General features: G+C 39.3%; 4 protein-coding genes across 4 annotated transcripts; 2 read left to right on the top strand and 2 right to left on the bottom strand.

Moving 5' to 3' along the window:
* The first annotated feature begins 1,409 nt into the window (after nucleotides 1–1,409).
* Nucleotides 1,410–4,091, top strand: LOC126800658 (RHOMBOID-like protein 9, chloroplastic). The gene is made up of 7 exons (XM_050528054.1): nucleotides 1,410–1,565; nucleotides 1,944–2,307; nucleotides 2,396–2,570; nucleotides 2,683–2,848; nucleotides 3,228–3,398; nucleotides 3,498–3,652; nucleotides 3,734–4,091. The coding sequence occupies exons 2-7, from the start codon at nucleotides 1,950–1,952 to the stop codon at nucleotides 3,957–3,959; spliced, it is 1,251 nt and encodes a 416-aa protein (XP_050384011.1). The 5' UTR covers nucleotides 1,410–1,565; nucleotides 1,944–1,949; the 3' UTR covers nucleotides 3,960–4,091.
* Nucleotides 4,092–4,293: 202 nt separating this feature from the next.
* Nucleotides 4,294–5,442, top strand: LOC126800661 (membrane protein PM19L-like). Its single transcript, XM_050528058.1, has 4 exons — nucleotides 4,294–4,536; nucleotides 4,671–4,848; nucleotides 4,941–4,989; nucleotides 5,080–5,442. Exons 1-4 carry the CDS (start codon nucleotides 4,434–4,436, stop codon nucleotides 5,185–5,187), a joined length of 438 nt encoding a protein of 145 aa, XP_050384015.1. The 5' UTR covers nucleotides 4,294–4,433; the 3' UTR covers nucleotides 5,188–5,442.
* Nucleotides 5,443–5,562: 120 nt separating this feature from the next.
* Nucleotides 5,563–9,873, bottom strand: LOC126800659 (ultraviolet-B receptor UVR8-like). Its single transcript, XM_050528056.1, has 10 exons — nucleotides 9,724–9,873; nucleotides 9,493–9,637; nucleotides 9,230–9,401; nucleotides 9,021–9,112; nucleotides 8,522–8,607; nucleotides 8,148–8,349; nucleotides 7,150–7,203; nucleotides 6,625–6,738; nucleotides 6,006–6,062; nucleotides 5,563–5,809 (listed from the first exon to the last, which is right to left on the bottom strand). Exons 1-10 carry the CDS (start codon nucleotides 9,750–9,752, stop codon nucleotides 5,597–5,599), a joined length of 1,164 nt encoding a protein of 387 aa, XP_050384013.1. The 5' UTR covers nucleotides 9,753–9,873; the 3' UTR covers nucleotides 5,563–5,596.
* Nucleotides 9,874–10,696: 823 nt separating this feature from the next.
* LOC126800660 (14-3-3-like protein A) lies at nucleotides 10,697–13,042 on the bottom strand. Its single transcript, XM_050528057.1, has 5 exons — nucleotides 12,884–13,042; nucleotides 11,775–12,292; nucleotides 11,551–11,673; nucleotides 11,169–11,285; nucleotides 10,697–11,000 (listed from the first exon to the last, which is right to left on the bottom strand). The coding sequence occupies exons 2-5, from the start codon at nucleotides 12,258–12,260 to the stop codon at nucleotides 10,935–10,937; spliced, it is 792 nt and encodes a 263-aa protein (XP_050384014.1). The 5' UTR covers nucleotides 12,261–12,292; nucleotides 12,884–13,042; the 3' UTR covers nucleotides 10,697–10,934.
* Nucleotides 13,043–13,837: the final 795 nt, after the last annotated feature.

The raw sequence follows: 13,837 nt of genomic DNA, 5'->3' as shown, positions 1-13,837 counted from the left end.
GCTTTCATAATTTGTCTAAAAGTTGCATGGTCATTCGTGAATTTAAGAAATAAGCTGATTCACCAAACAATTTAGTCAGATTATTTGAGAATTTAAGCCTATAATCTAGGCCAAACACAACCTAATTCTGCGGCAAACTCCTTAGTACCTCTTGCTCATTTTATGGATGAGAGATGTTGGTTAGATTCTCTACCATTAGTTTTGATGTTGATGTAAATAACCACCGTTAAAACAACTACGCACACCTTATAAATGAAATTATAACATTGATACATTTAAACATTCAGCGACACGACTAAGACACCAATTAAAATAAGATTTTAAACTCTCGCCCAAAGAGTAGAGATCACTATAAGATTATATTAGACATATCGTGTATTATAATATAATAAGAAAACCCAATTAGTCGATGATTAAATAGTTAAGAATATAATAGTGATTATCCGGTAAATATAGTGATATAATATATTGATAGGAAACCTGACGAATAAATGATTAATACAATCCTAAAAATTTACCATTAAGGTTACTTGGTCATAAAATCATGTCCTATTATATAATTAATGGGTTAGGACTATAAGACATAAGACCTTATAAATACAAGGTTCCTAGACTCACGGTCGATACACTAAATATTTTGTCCCATTGAGATATAGCATAAAGAGACTGGAGAGACTAGAATATCTTGTATTCCGTTACCGACATGTCATCATTATATTATTTAGTCTTATGAAAGATGTGTTTCTATGTATGCATATATATAAAATCATATAGACTAAAGATTACAATCACAATATTGTCAGTTTCTTCCAATACCTTAGTTATTAAAAAAATTTATACGAACCTTAGTTATAAATTGAACTCAAAACGGAACTATTATTTTCGATCTCTTGCTAATTGCTTCTAAGCATTATTTATTTATTCACAACATAAACTATTATTTCATGACCTTGGTTGCTCACATAATTGCTATGTAACCAATTGTAAATGAAAAACTTATTCCCGTGTATTTTAATTTATACAAAGTTATCTCTGTGCACATCCCATTGTTACGTTTTTTTTCATCATCAAGTTTTTCACTACTGTCAATGCAAGAATGTAAGTGACCAACTGATTGGGCTGGAAGCAGCTAGCTGGAGCCCCGGAAGAAGCCCACATCGACCATGAAAAGTGTTGACGTATACTAGTCTATATATATGGTTGTGGTTTGACTGTTTGAGTTTTCAACAACCATTAATTTCTGGTGGCTCCTGAACCTTGGATGCTTGTCAATGTATAAGTCGTAAACCACAAACATTTGAATGCGATGGCAATTCACACATGGCGATGTGGTACTGGATCAACAGAGATAAGAGATGATCTAGTCTGGATTTCATAACAAATATCCCAGTGAGGATCGACCTGTTCCTTTCAACTGCAAGCAGCAAGCTTTTCACTCTTGTACAGTTGTACTTGTGTCTGGTTTCATTAATGGAATCACAACCCCAGACTTGGCCCCCTTCAAAGTCCCAAGAGCTTTGCATACAACAACAACTCCCCATTTTGCAATAAATTTGGGATTTCAGGTACCTGCTGTTTTCACTTTTCACTGGCATTTTCATAAAATCTTTTTGCTTTTCTCAAATCCACTTCCAGTCTTCTTCATTTTTCTGCTTGCCACTTTGCTTGCTGAGAAATAAACCAAACTTTAAACTTCAAAGAGAAAGTCTCACTGTTTGATGGTTAAGTTTCCATTTATGTTGTGCATGTGGATTTTATCTCCATACAGAGTGACATATTTTAACTAGGGACTACTAATCATACAGATTCAGAGAGTTTCACGGATGTTATATTGATAATATTCTGATAACATAACATGTAAAAGAGATGGTTATCTTTGTTTCTGCAATTAATGTCAGTATTTGAGATAACATTCTGATACTTCTGTACAATTCTTCATTCAGGATTAGATGGCTTTGGTTCCAGTATGCTATAGGGTACTGTACAAGGACAAAGTTCATGTTGATCCAATACATTATGTAATAAGAGGACCAAGTAGAGGATTAGAAAGCCGTCTAAGATGCAGTTTGGCACATAACTCACAAGAACAAAATCGTGGGTCGGTTCAGTATGCATCAGGTGCTAGAACGACTGAGAAGCAGTTGAGTTCTTTGGATTCTTACTTTGGAAAACTTCAAAATAGCTCAACTCTGCCTCCAGAAAATGCAAGCAAGACGAGCGAGGCAGTACTCGGTAGAAAAAATGATCGTTTGGGATTGAAGGAGGAGTTGGATTATCTTGATACATATCTTGGAAGACTTGATAAAGGTACGTCTGCTAGCTGATCGAGTAACTGAGTAGCTTCTATCTCATCCATCTTAGCAACGATATTTACAATATTTTTCTTTTGCCTCAGATGCAAACCAGTCTGAAAAACCGGTTGATGTTGCTACTGGAGACAATATAGTTCCAGGGTCAGTATCTATCATTCAAGAATCTGAAAATGGTGCCGAGACGAAATTGATCGAGAGCTATATAAGCACAACTGGTGATAATGCTCAGGATAGTGAAATTTCTGATCTCTACCTAATGTAAGAATGTGCTTTTCATCTAAGTGGATTTTCTTTTTTTATCAAAATATGGTAGCACATTAATAATCTGAAGTTCAAACCATGATCCTTTGTTTATGATCTTTGGTTGCAGAGGCATATTGGGTTCTATAAACATTGCAGTTTTTCTGTTTGAGATAGCAAGTCCAGTTAGGAATTCTGACTTGGATCTCTTTTCCCTTCCATCGTTATATGGAGCAAAGATAAATGATTTGATCCTGGTCGGAGAATGGTGGAGGCTAGTCACACCAATGTTTCTGGTACAAGATTGATTATTGGGTTCGTGTTCCATTGTGTTTCCATTTAACATTAATAATACTAGCGTTAGCTTAATACACATTGATGACCCATTCCCTGATAGCACGTTTTAAGCTTTTGGGTGCAGTGGTTGTCTAACACGGTAACAAACCCTTGTTTGCAGTAGTAGGCTTTGAGCTCGCAACCCTGGTTGTGTAGTCTGACTCTCCATATACAGGTTGAGGCTGCAAGTGAGCTAGGTTGTCGAACACTTGGTTACAATACTTGCATTGCATTTACTTGCATTAATTACTTAGGAATTGAGTTGTAATGTGACACATAATTGTCTGAAATTTCATATGACTTCCTACATCATAAGAATCATTTGGTATGTGAATGCAGCACGCTGGACTTATTCATATAGCTATCGGTTCTTGGGGACTTGTTACATTCGGACCTAAGGTGTGCAGAGGCTATGGTTCATTCACGTTCTTCTTGATCTATATGCTCGGAGGAATCTCTGGCAATCTGATTAGCTTTCTACACACACCAGAACCAACTGTTGGTGGAACAGTGAGCAGCTCCTCAACTTCTATTCTTAGCTTTTAACTTCTTTTTCCCATGCAAGGCTATACAATTTCTTACATGACTAAGTTCAGAAATGGATCACAGGGACCAATATTTGCCATGATTGGAGCTTGGCTCATCTATGAGAGCCAGAACAAAGATTTAATTTCAAAGGAGGTCTCAGAGAGTATGTTCCAGAAGGCAATAATAACTACAGCTCTTACCTTCACATTGAGCAGTTTTGGTCCTATTGATGACTGGTAAGGTTAAAACCAACTGGTATATGTTAAACGATTCACTATGCATGCCATTTGACACCCTTTATCGGGTAAATGTTGCAGGACACATTTTGGAGCTGCATTGACAGGAATAGCATATGGATTTTTGACATGTCCTAGTCTTCAACTAGACGATGTATCATCGTCTTCGAGTACCCAAGAGGAAGGAATCACACTCGTTAGACGTTATGCTGATCCCTGCAAATCACTTTTTCTCTTCACAGTGTTTGTTCTTGTTTTGAGTTCTCTGCTTCTCTTTGTTGAACCTCCACTCAACACCTTAGATTAGACTCTTCTGTGTAGACGTGAAGGACTTGTATATAAAGTTAGGTAGAAAATAATATATATATATATGTACTTGGAAAGAATGATTATGAAAGACTTCAAAGTTTAAACTGTGCTGTAGATATTACCCCTACTGTTTTCCTTAGGTTGAAGAAATAGTCTTCTGTGTGGAACCTTTTCAAATAAACTCACGTCACTTCATCAATAATTCAAGCGACCTTTTGTTCCACTACATGACTCCTAGAAGTTTTCCAGGGTTTATCTGCACTTTAAAGGCACCATGCCCTTAACAGCGACACGTTTGTAGGTGAGGTCCTAACAAGAAACCACGTAAACAGACCGCTGTGTCCTTTTCTGCATCAACATGAATCATCAAGTATAAATATAAACCTCGGTAAAGTCCCTTTGGCCGTGCGTTGAGGTTTGCAGTTTAGCTTGTATTCTGACAATAGCGCTCGGAAGAGTTGGTAAGAATTTCATGGCTCCCCTTCTAGCAGTGAACCTGGTGATTCATCTCATCGTGGTTGGATTGGCAGGTTGGTCACTTGATAAGTACATCGACGGCGAACAAAATCACCCACGTATGTATCCCTCAGTATTTGTTTTACTTCATCTACTTCATTCAGAATTTACAGTACGTAACAGGGTTGCACTTTCTTTGTGGTTTGATGAATTTAAACTAGAGGCTTGGCCGTTATGTGTGATACTTGTACAGATTTGGGAGGGAATACATCGACTAGCTTCATGTTGATCTTTGCTCTCATTGCCGGAGCGTTTGGTGCTTGTTCTGTGATCGTAGGAATAATGCATCAGCGGGCATGGCAGCACGAAAGCCATGCTGCTGCAGCTTCTCTAGCCATCATTTCCTGGGCTATGATAGCACTGGCTTTCGGGTAAGAATGTCAAACTGGAAACTAAACTACATATATGGTTGCAAATATCCAGTCTTCTTGTGTACTAACTTGGGTGAGCGTCTTTTGTACAGTTTTGTATGCAAGGAGGTCATATTAGGGAGACACAGAGGAAAACGACTGGTATGAGAGTTTTAAGCGCAAGATCTAGCTTAGCTTAAGAATTAGTTGTTTGAAACCAAACTAACTCATATATCCTTGGTGATTTTTCAGCAAACATTGGAACTTCTTATTGTAATATCACTGCTAAGCCAGTTGCTCTACTTGGTGCTACTGAATGCCGGGCTGTTCAAGAGGAGATATGGACCAACTGTAATCTGAGTTCTATGCCTCTCACTACTAGTTATCTCTTAGCTGATAGCACGGTTTGTTTTGTAAATCTGTTTTAAGAGCTTGTAAAATTCCCTACGTACATTTTGCTTGCCGGAGCATCAAAGAGATACCTATGATGGAACTATGGGACAATGAGGAAGAAAAAGACATAACAATGGAACTATGGAAGGCGGCAATATAAAGAAATATTGGGAGAAAGCATAACGTTATAAAGCCAATCTCCATAAACACAAGATGGCAGCAACACTAACAGTTACCCCAATGTAAAATTGGAGACTGGTTAAATCTACTCTTTAGACCTAGTATTTTAACTCGCATATGGTGATGTGTTACTATTTCATCTTAGATAGTACAGTTATGCAAAATCTAAGATAATTTTATTGTTATTACTGAAAAGTTAATGGTCACCGTTTTCAATTGATTCATCTGATTTCCATTCAACTACTGCCAGAGTATGGCGCCCTCCGGAGGCAATAAGTTTGGCAATCCAATGGCCCTGGGCTTCACTGTCACCGACTTTTTTGGGTGGGAGTTCAATCGGGACTTCCATCGGGTGACCTGTTGTCACCTTTCTTCCATACCCGAGACGTCCATGATCACCTCTACCAAACTGCCAATATAAACACATGCAGAGGAAAATTTAAAATTTGGAAGATTAAAAGAGAAACAAGTCGAACAGAGGTTTTCAATTAGTTGGATTGATATTCTGAGAACTAGCAACTTCAGAGGTCTTTCAATAGTTTTATTGATATTCCGCGTATCTGCAATTATCAGCTATAATGACTGCAATAGTAAGAGTTTCTTACAGAGAAAATGCGCCCATTACGTGTCAACGCAGCAGAGTGAGTGCCTCCACACGACACCTACATCAGAATTAAGCAAAAGTTATCTCAAGCTGTTATAGTTGAGATTAGTAATCGTGTGCAGGAACTTCAGAGCAGTCAACAAAAGGATAAACACTTGACAAAACGAAAAATCAAACGTGTAGCTAATAGACCATTCAAACAAAGGGATGAAGAAGTGCAACACTGTTTATTTCAGATCGTAAGAAACGTTGACAGAGTACTGAACAAGATTAGAAGGCATACTGCCAAAAACTGTTATTCATCTTAGGCAGTTAGGCTAGTAAATCTTCTCCCATTCTACCAGAACTGCTATCATCTTTAATCAATCAATTCGGAAATCCCAAATCAGAATACATGAAACCCCCTTTTGGTCTAATGAAAATCAGAATAACACTTGGAATCTATCAACATCTCCTAGAAAGACGTTGTTAGAACTAGTCCAGAACCCACATCTTATGAGATGTCAGTCAGTGCACTAATTTAATATACTCAAATCATTTTCCTGGTAGTCTAAAGTTTTCAACTCCCTGTCAGCAAATCTATCAGATGATCTGCAAAGGGGAAAGCATTAAATTGGTACCTGAACAATGTCTTCCCCAGCTAAAAGATGAACCTTTTGGGGGACCATTTTACTGCTCTTATCATTATCGCCAAAACCAAGTCTACCATGTTCCCCTCGGCCCCATCCATACACCTGCAGTATAATAATATAGGTGAAGAAATACGGTTCATTTAGCAGGTATATAGAGAGTTAACAATACCAGTTGAATTGGACAAAGAAAGATATCTAATAAGGAAGAAAAATAAAAGACAGTAAAGTGTTATGACCTCAATTCTCAATTTATGCAGCTGAATTGGAAATACCAGTTGGCTAACTATACAGTAAGACTGTAAGACTAACCACGCATAAGACTAATACCAGCATCAATAACTTATACTCATGCATATGAAAAACTTTATAGCTGTAACGAGAATATTCAAGATATTATAATATTGTTTAGTAGAAAGGGAAGAGAGAGAGAGAGAGAGAGAGAGAGAGAGAGAGAGAGAGAGAGAGAGAGAGAGAGAGAGAGAGAGAGAGAGAGAGAGAGAGAGTCATCATCACCTCTCCATCATCTGTCAGTGCAGTAGAATGCCATCCTCCAGCAGCAATATCTACCTACGGTGGCACAAATGGTAAAGCAATCATATACCACGAGCCATGAATAACCATCTTGTTGTGAGCAATTGACTACATAAAGTCATAAACATAAAATCCAGAGGACACATATTATCAGTATCACCTGGCTACATGAGGAGAAGAAATCACAAACAGGCAAGTCAAAATTAGTCTCACAAGACAGGCTAACGTGGAGAGACTCTGGGGTTTCTACTTAATTAGAACACTCATTAAGATTTTACCTTTGTTGCATCATCTATTTGTTACTTTCAAATTGTATAAATAGGTATTATCAAGTAACATAGCTACATCACCAGTAGTGTTTTGCAAGAACCTTAAGCATAAAAGTGACAGGATGGAGTTGCCTGAACTTTAACACATCACCAGAATCCTAATTTGACCAGCAGATATTCAAATGGTGTAAATATTAAACTGAAAACATGATCAACTCCCTTGACACCCTTACATATTTATCCCCTACACAAGAGCAAACAATTGCATTGCTTCAAGAATTTAAATCTGAGTATGTGGTAAAAATGTCTTAAATAATAAGCCAATTTATTATGTACTAAATGAAGGCCAAGGTACAGATGCCCCAAACATAAGGTACTGATTACTTAGTTGCCGCACAATTAACATCCCACCCTGACTAATAACTACAGTCCCCTTTTCCCCCAATTCAGCACCTGCTGCTCATTTGCAGTACAGATTGCTCCATTAAGGGAAATTATAAACTACAAAGATCTCATAACTGCTTCATAAGATGACACATTTACGATGAAATATACTAGGTCAGTAGAACAGCAGTACAGCACCCATGTATGGAAAGCATATTCCAGAATTTGAATGCCAAAAATAATTACGATAATCAAACAATTTTGTTAGCCGCTAGGATTAAGACTAAGAGAAATGAAAGAAAACAAATAGCACACTGCAAACCATACCAAAGTAAGACCAGAGAGCCCATTGACAGGAATCGGCTGTGATCTTGGCTGTGTATCCCCTGTTCCAAGCTGTCCATATTCGTTGTTACCCCATGCCCATAAAGTGCCATCCTCCTGGAGAGCCAAGTTATGGAATGCCCCTACTGCAATGAGCTTCACTGCATCAAGACCTTGTACCCGTACAGGTGTTGAAATTTGTTTTCTGCAAATTAGATTAAAAATTAGAGATGATGGTATTGGTAATAGTTCAATGAGTTCTCAATTGCGTGCAGGTTGGTACTATAACTATGAAAAGGGATGATGCTTGATATAGTACAATATGTAAGTAAGATGCTTAGAAACAATTGACAGAGTCTAGTCTAAAGGCACCATACATGTCTCCTGGAGGCCATGGTTGACCCCATGTCCATACATGCCCTTCACGTGTAAGCACCACAGAGTGAGTACCCCCAGCAGCCACCTGTGATGTGAAAGTGGGAAATAAATATGAGTTCCAAACGGGTGATAGTAACCTTACAAACTAATACCAGATGCTAAAAACAATGTTTTAAAAACTCGCCTCAAGGCTCGTCTGAGACTTTAAAAGCTTAAAACGCCTTGAGTTCTAAGGCTCAAGCTCTCAAGAAAACGCCTTGAGTTACGCCTTCGCTTTTTATAACATTGGTTAAAAACAAGCTCGATCATTTTGAATATATTTAAGGAAATCCATTCCATAACCCAAATGATCAAACAAAACAAATTGGGGTAGATCACTATCAACCGCGCTAGTCAGTATCAAAACAGGAAAGAAGTATATTCTCCCGAGAGAACGCAATTACATTCAACACAAATGCACATCATGCAGTAAACCAAAAACTCACATCAGCAACTCACCTGGCGAACCACAAGTTTAGGTGCGCATCGCTGAGGAATCAGAATGTCCCTTCTCAAAGGTTCTTCACCGCACTGTCCATACTCATTTCCACCTGCACCAATACAAGTCTTAGTACCCTCAAAACAATACAAATAACACCAACACAAACACATATCCTTACATTAAAATAAAAAATAAAAAAACTATAAAAGACAGAAAGAGGTCATACCCCAGGCATAAGCACGGCCTTGATCATCAACAGCCAAGCAATGCCATCCGCCAATAGCAGCCTGAACGATTTTAACAGTGGAAAGAGCTTTAACTTGGCTCGGGACGTTCTCCGTCTTGGTCTCTGGTGGGTGCCCCAAAGTCCCTCTCTGATTCCAACCCCATGTAAACAGCTAATCCCACCACAACACAAAACCCCTCCAAACTTTCAGGTAACGACAACTAAAATGAAAAAACAAAAGAGAGAGAGCGAGCTTGAGCTACCTTGCCGTCATCACAAATGGCGAGAGAGTTTCGGCTACCGGCGACAACAGAGCGAACAGTGCGCGACTGGAGAGACGAGACAACGCAGACTCGCTCCCGCTCCTCGTTGCTCCCGATACCCAACTGTCCGTCTTCTCCGGAGCCCCTGAAAGAAAGGAAGCGTGGAGGGGTGAGTGGCAAGGGGAGTAAATAAGGAAGAGGAGGAGGGGTAGAGGAGGGAGAGAGGGATACCAGGCGATAATGGCGGTATCGGATGCCATGGAAGAACGAGTGTGTTGCTAGAGTGGAGCCCTGAGATTATTTATATACAGAGGAGGCAGCTGGAACTGGATTCACTACACAGTCCAAAGCAAAAGGCGTCAGTGGGGTGGGAGGCTACTCCAAAACGGCGTCGTTCGTTCCGTGTGACGCGCCAATTGTTTCTGGTACTGATGACGGTGTTTTATTTAAACAAATCCTGGTGGAGTTGTGGCGACGATGAAAAGTGAAACCTTTTAGGGTTTGTATATAATATCCTTTGCCATGCTGAAATGGATAGAATCAAAACGTTGGTGTATCTGCCTTATTTTAACTTGTGTATAGAATGGGGTCTCTTAATTTCCACATTCTTATCGTGCAAATCAATCTTCTTCTTTACCAACCATGGAAGAGTTTACCGACCATAGAAAATAACTAAGCAGATGGAGTGACAGACTACACCATCCACGATATAACCGAGCCTCTCACCTATGTTTTGGCAAGAGGCGTATGACCGCGTACGAATTGATCATAGAAGATAATGTCAAGGAGAAGGGCAGCACAAAGGAATCCGAATCAAGTATAAGTGACTGAGAAGACGAGAATGAACAAAGAATTAAACATTGTGGCAAAGAGGAGTTTGTGTAGGTTTGTTTCACCCAGCAGGGTAGAGGGACATCTCAGAGCCAGAGCTGGCAGAAAAAGGTGCATGCGTGCAGCCATGAAGGAAGCCGAAAGTTTAGTACCGTCAGATAACTAGGTGTGGATGACCCCGTATCCAAGCATCAAACTTGAATTTAACAGTAAAGGCAACGTACATATCAACTGTCCTTCTAGGAATAGAGGTTTAACCAACAAACACAAACAAGTGGGATTCCGGGTATAAAGGAGGAAGATAATATAGCTAGCACAATTTTTCATTGCAAATCTGGATAACAATCATAAGAGTTGAACAGAGAAAAGGGGAAACAAAAACCACTAACTTTTGACACTAATTCATATAGCAGAGCAATCAAAGCACCGAACCAAATTCTTCTCGCCAATTATAAAAGCAATTTTACGATCTGTTGGAATATTCCAACTGCAAGTGCTGACGCACCAAGATCATCAAGTTCATAGAGGAAATCCTGCTACAACCATATGGCATCTATTAAAGGTCTGAAGATAAAGGTACACATAGCACATATCCTACGATCCAAACTCAATCACTGTGCGGGGGCATCGCCTGACTCACGCTTTGATGCTTCCTTAATTTCATCGCCGGCATCATCCTAATATAACGAAAGAGCAAGAGCAGTTAGCCAACAAAAACCATGATAAAATGTTTATGCATAAATGGGTATAAAGTCTCATGCAGTAACTATGTTAAACATCAAAAGAAACAGAAGCATGAAGGCAGATTTGTGCAAGCATAAAGTAGAACAAAGTGAGAAGGATACCGTGATGTCAGAGGTCCACAGTGTCAGATTGTCTCGGAGAAGTTGCATAATCAAAGTACTGTCTTTGTAAGATTCCTCACCCAGTGTGTCAAGTTCAGAAATAGCCTCATCGAAAGCCTAAGCAATGAATGTAAAATGCGACAGTAAGAATTTCATTATTAAGTTATTATGCGTCAGCCGAAAGAGCAAAGTTAGTACTGACAAATAAAACATGCAAGGATGCATTCACAACGTCTTATAATAAACCAAATGTTTTTAAACAGTCTATAGCAGGAAAAAGCAGGCTTCTTCTGTGCTAAGAGCCAACCAATGAAAGGAACATGCAAAACCAATGACATATCAAAAAGAACGTACAGCTAGTACAAAAGATGCGTGTAACTACCTGTTTAGCCAGATTGCAAGCACGGTCTGGTGAGTTAAGAATTTCATAGTAGAACACTGAGAAGTTGAGAGCAAGTCCCAGCCTAATAGGGTGAGTCGGAGCCAACTCAGCCAGAGCAATGTCCTACACCAGAAAAATGAAACAAGGTTAGCATTCTGTAATCACTGAAAAATCAAAAATGCAACTAGACAACTATGTGGTAGCAAAACAAGTTGAACACCAACCTGAGCAGATTTGTAAGCCAATAAAGTGCTCTCAGCTGCTTCCTTTCTTTCACCTCCAGTCTTAAATTCAGCAAGGTACCTATAGTAGTCACCTTTCATCTTAAGGTAGAACACCTTGGACTCAGCAGATGATGCTGATGGGATAAGGTGGGACTCAAGGAGGTTCAAGATCCCATCACAGATCTTGCTCAGTTCAGTCTCAATCTTGCTCCTGTACTCCTTGATGATCGACACATGATCCTCATTACCCCTGCTCTCCTCCTTCTGCTCAATGGAAGAAATGATCCTCCACGAAGCTCTCCTAGCTCCAATCACATTCTTATAGGCAACTGAGAGGAGGTTTCTTTCCTCCACAGTTAGCTCCTCAACATCCACGGTCTTTGCGACCTTCTCCATAAACTCAACCATCTCCTCATAACGCTCAGCCTGTTCGGCCAACTTGGCCATGTAAACATTCTCCTCCCGTGAAGAATCAGTTGGCGACATCTTCGCTGTGTCTTAATTTTTTTTCTCAAAACCTGAAATGTATCCTAATCATCAATCTAACCACCATTTGTACACACATACTTCACAACACAAAGCACAAAACTAATCATCAAATCAAAGAGCAAATCAGTCGGATACAACGGTAGAGCATAATTGCATAAACGATCACTCAGATCTGTGAAAACAAACTCAGAGCATAGTCAACTAAGTCCAGTCAATGATGAATTCATTTCTATACAAGCTCAAATGATCACAGTACCGATCAAACAGATTACGATCCAATTAAATCAACATGCTTGCCGCTAAACTTGCTCTCAACTAAGCCAAACAGTAAATTTCAAGTTTAATTAGATTCCTTATCTCTCTATATACCAATTTTGCAGCAACTGAAACTCATAGACTCTAATCGGATCTATCCATTAGTCAAATCGAACTATCATAGAGCTTAAAACGATCAGATCGAATCACGAACACAAACAACTGATAATTAAAATACTAATTCGATTCGTAAACCTAGATCTGAAGTAAATAATCAACAAACGCAAAACAAATCAAAGAAACTGGAAGCGAAAATATTAAATAAAAATAATTGAAAAAAAAATCAGAAACCCTAGAGTCCGTACCTGTGTTAACGACGAAGGAGATAGAAGATCTAGGCTCGTAAAAATGGAGAATTGGGGAATCGAGGGGTGGGGGATTTAAACGAGGAGAGGAGTGGAAGTAGGTCCAATCAGCGTGAGACACGTGGTGGATGGCGGAGATTCCGTGGAGCTTATTTTGGAGCAGACCACGCTGGACGTTGACCGTCAACTCGCCAATCGCCTATATACATTGTTGATTGTCGTCGGATATTATTGCGTTTTTGCGTGCTTGGCGGTCTGTCCAATCCAATCCAATCCGAAACGACGCCGTCCTGGTCTGTATGTTGACAACTATTGGTTAAACGACAGTGCCGCGAACAGGGTGAGTTGGATTGAGGAATCCAAAAATGGCTGGAACACGACGTAATGCAGTGTTGAGACTTGATGCCACAACCATACGACCTTTGTGAAAGATCAAGTATATCAAACCGACCTAACAATTTTATCCAAAAACGACTAGACCTTGATATGGCCTTACCTCTTTACCACAAAGGTCAAAAATATTCCAAATCTATGTAGCACTGACACGTCCCTCAGCTACCGTATCGTGTGTCCGACACGGATACGGATACGCATGGACACGTCCGAATATGCCTAAATACGAGTATCGGAAATGGACACGGCCCGAACACGTGAGTATCCGTGTCGTACACGCGGACACGCACCAACTCATGATAAAAATGAAATGGCTTATGATGAGATTCGACCTTTAGTCATCCAAGACACCCAACAACTCCTTAGTCATTCTAATAGATTCATTTTTTGTTATATTTATGCACACTTTAATATATATATATATATATATATAATGAGAAAAACTCGTGATAAAAGTAAGAATACTTGTGGTGGGATTCGAACCTTGGTTATCCAAGGTACTTATCAAGTCCTTAGTCATTTCAACAAGTTATATTTTCATCATTTTAATGCATATTTTGA

The sequence above is a fragment of the Argentina anserina genome, chromosome 6 (assembly GCF_933775445.1).
Source record: "Argentina anserina chromosome 6, drPotAnse1.1, whole genome shotgun sequence".
In the NCBI taxonomy this organism is placed as follows: Eukaryota; Viridiplantae; Streptophyta; class Magnoliopsida; order Rosales; family Rosaceae; genus Argentina; species Argentina anserina.
Note: the sequence above shows the minus strand (reverse complement) of the source record. Positions and strands in the feature narration are given on the sequence as shown.

Excerpts from the sequence above, each read along its gene's own strand:
- LOC126800658 (XM_050528054.1), top strand. The coding sequence starts at position 1,950 with ATGGCTTTGGTTCCAGTATGCTATAGGGTACTGTACAAGGACAAAGTT. Across the intron at positions 2,849-3,227 it reads TAGTCACACCAATGTTTCTG|CACGCTGGACTTATTCATAT; the intron begins GTACAAGATTGA and ends ATGTGAATGCAG. Across the intron at positions 3,399-3,497 it reads AACCAACTGTTGGTGGAACA|GGACCAATATTTGCCATGAT; the intron begins GTGAGCAGCTCC and ends AATGGATCACAG.
- LOC126800661 (XM_050528058.1), top strand. The coding sequence starts at position 4,434 with ATGGCTCCCCTTCTAGCAGTGAACCTGGTGATTCATCTCATCGTGGTT. Across the intron at positions 4,537-4,670 it reads CGGCGAACAAAATCACCCAC|ATTTGGGAGGGAATACATCG; the intron begins GTATGTATCCCT and ends ATACTTGTACAG. Across the intron at positions 4,849-4,940 it reads ATGATAGCACTGGCTTTCGG|TTTTGTATGCAAGGAGGTCA; the intron begins GTAAGAATGTCA and ends TCTTTTGTACAG.
- LOC126800659 (XM_050528056.1), bottom strand. The coding sequence starts at position 9,752 with ATGGCATCCGATACCGCCATTATCGCCTG. Across the intron at positions 9,402-9,492 it reads CCATTTGTGATGACGGCAAG|CTGTTTACATGGGGTTGGAA; the intron begins GTAGCTCAAGCT and ends TGGTGGGATTAG. Across the intron at positions 5,810-6,005 it reads GTAATGGGCGCATTTTCTCT|TTTGGTAGAGGTGATCATGG; the intron begins GTAAGAAACTCT and ends TTATATTGGCAG.
- LOC126800660 (XM_050528057.1), bottom strand. The coding sequence starts at position 12,260 with ATGTCGCCAACTGATTCTTCACGGGAGGAGAATGTTTACATGGCCAAG. Across the intron at positions 11,674-11,774 it reads TGGCTTACAAATCTGCTCAG|GACATTGCTCTGGCTGAGTT; the intron begins GTTGGTGTTCAA and ends TTTCTGGTGTAG. Across the intron at positions 11,286-11,550 it reads CTTGCAATCTGGCTAAACAG|GCTTTCGATGAGGCTATTTC; the intron begins GTAGTTACACGC and ends TTCATTGCTTAG.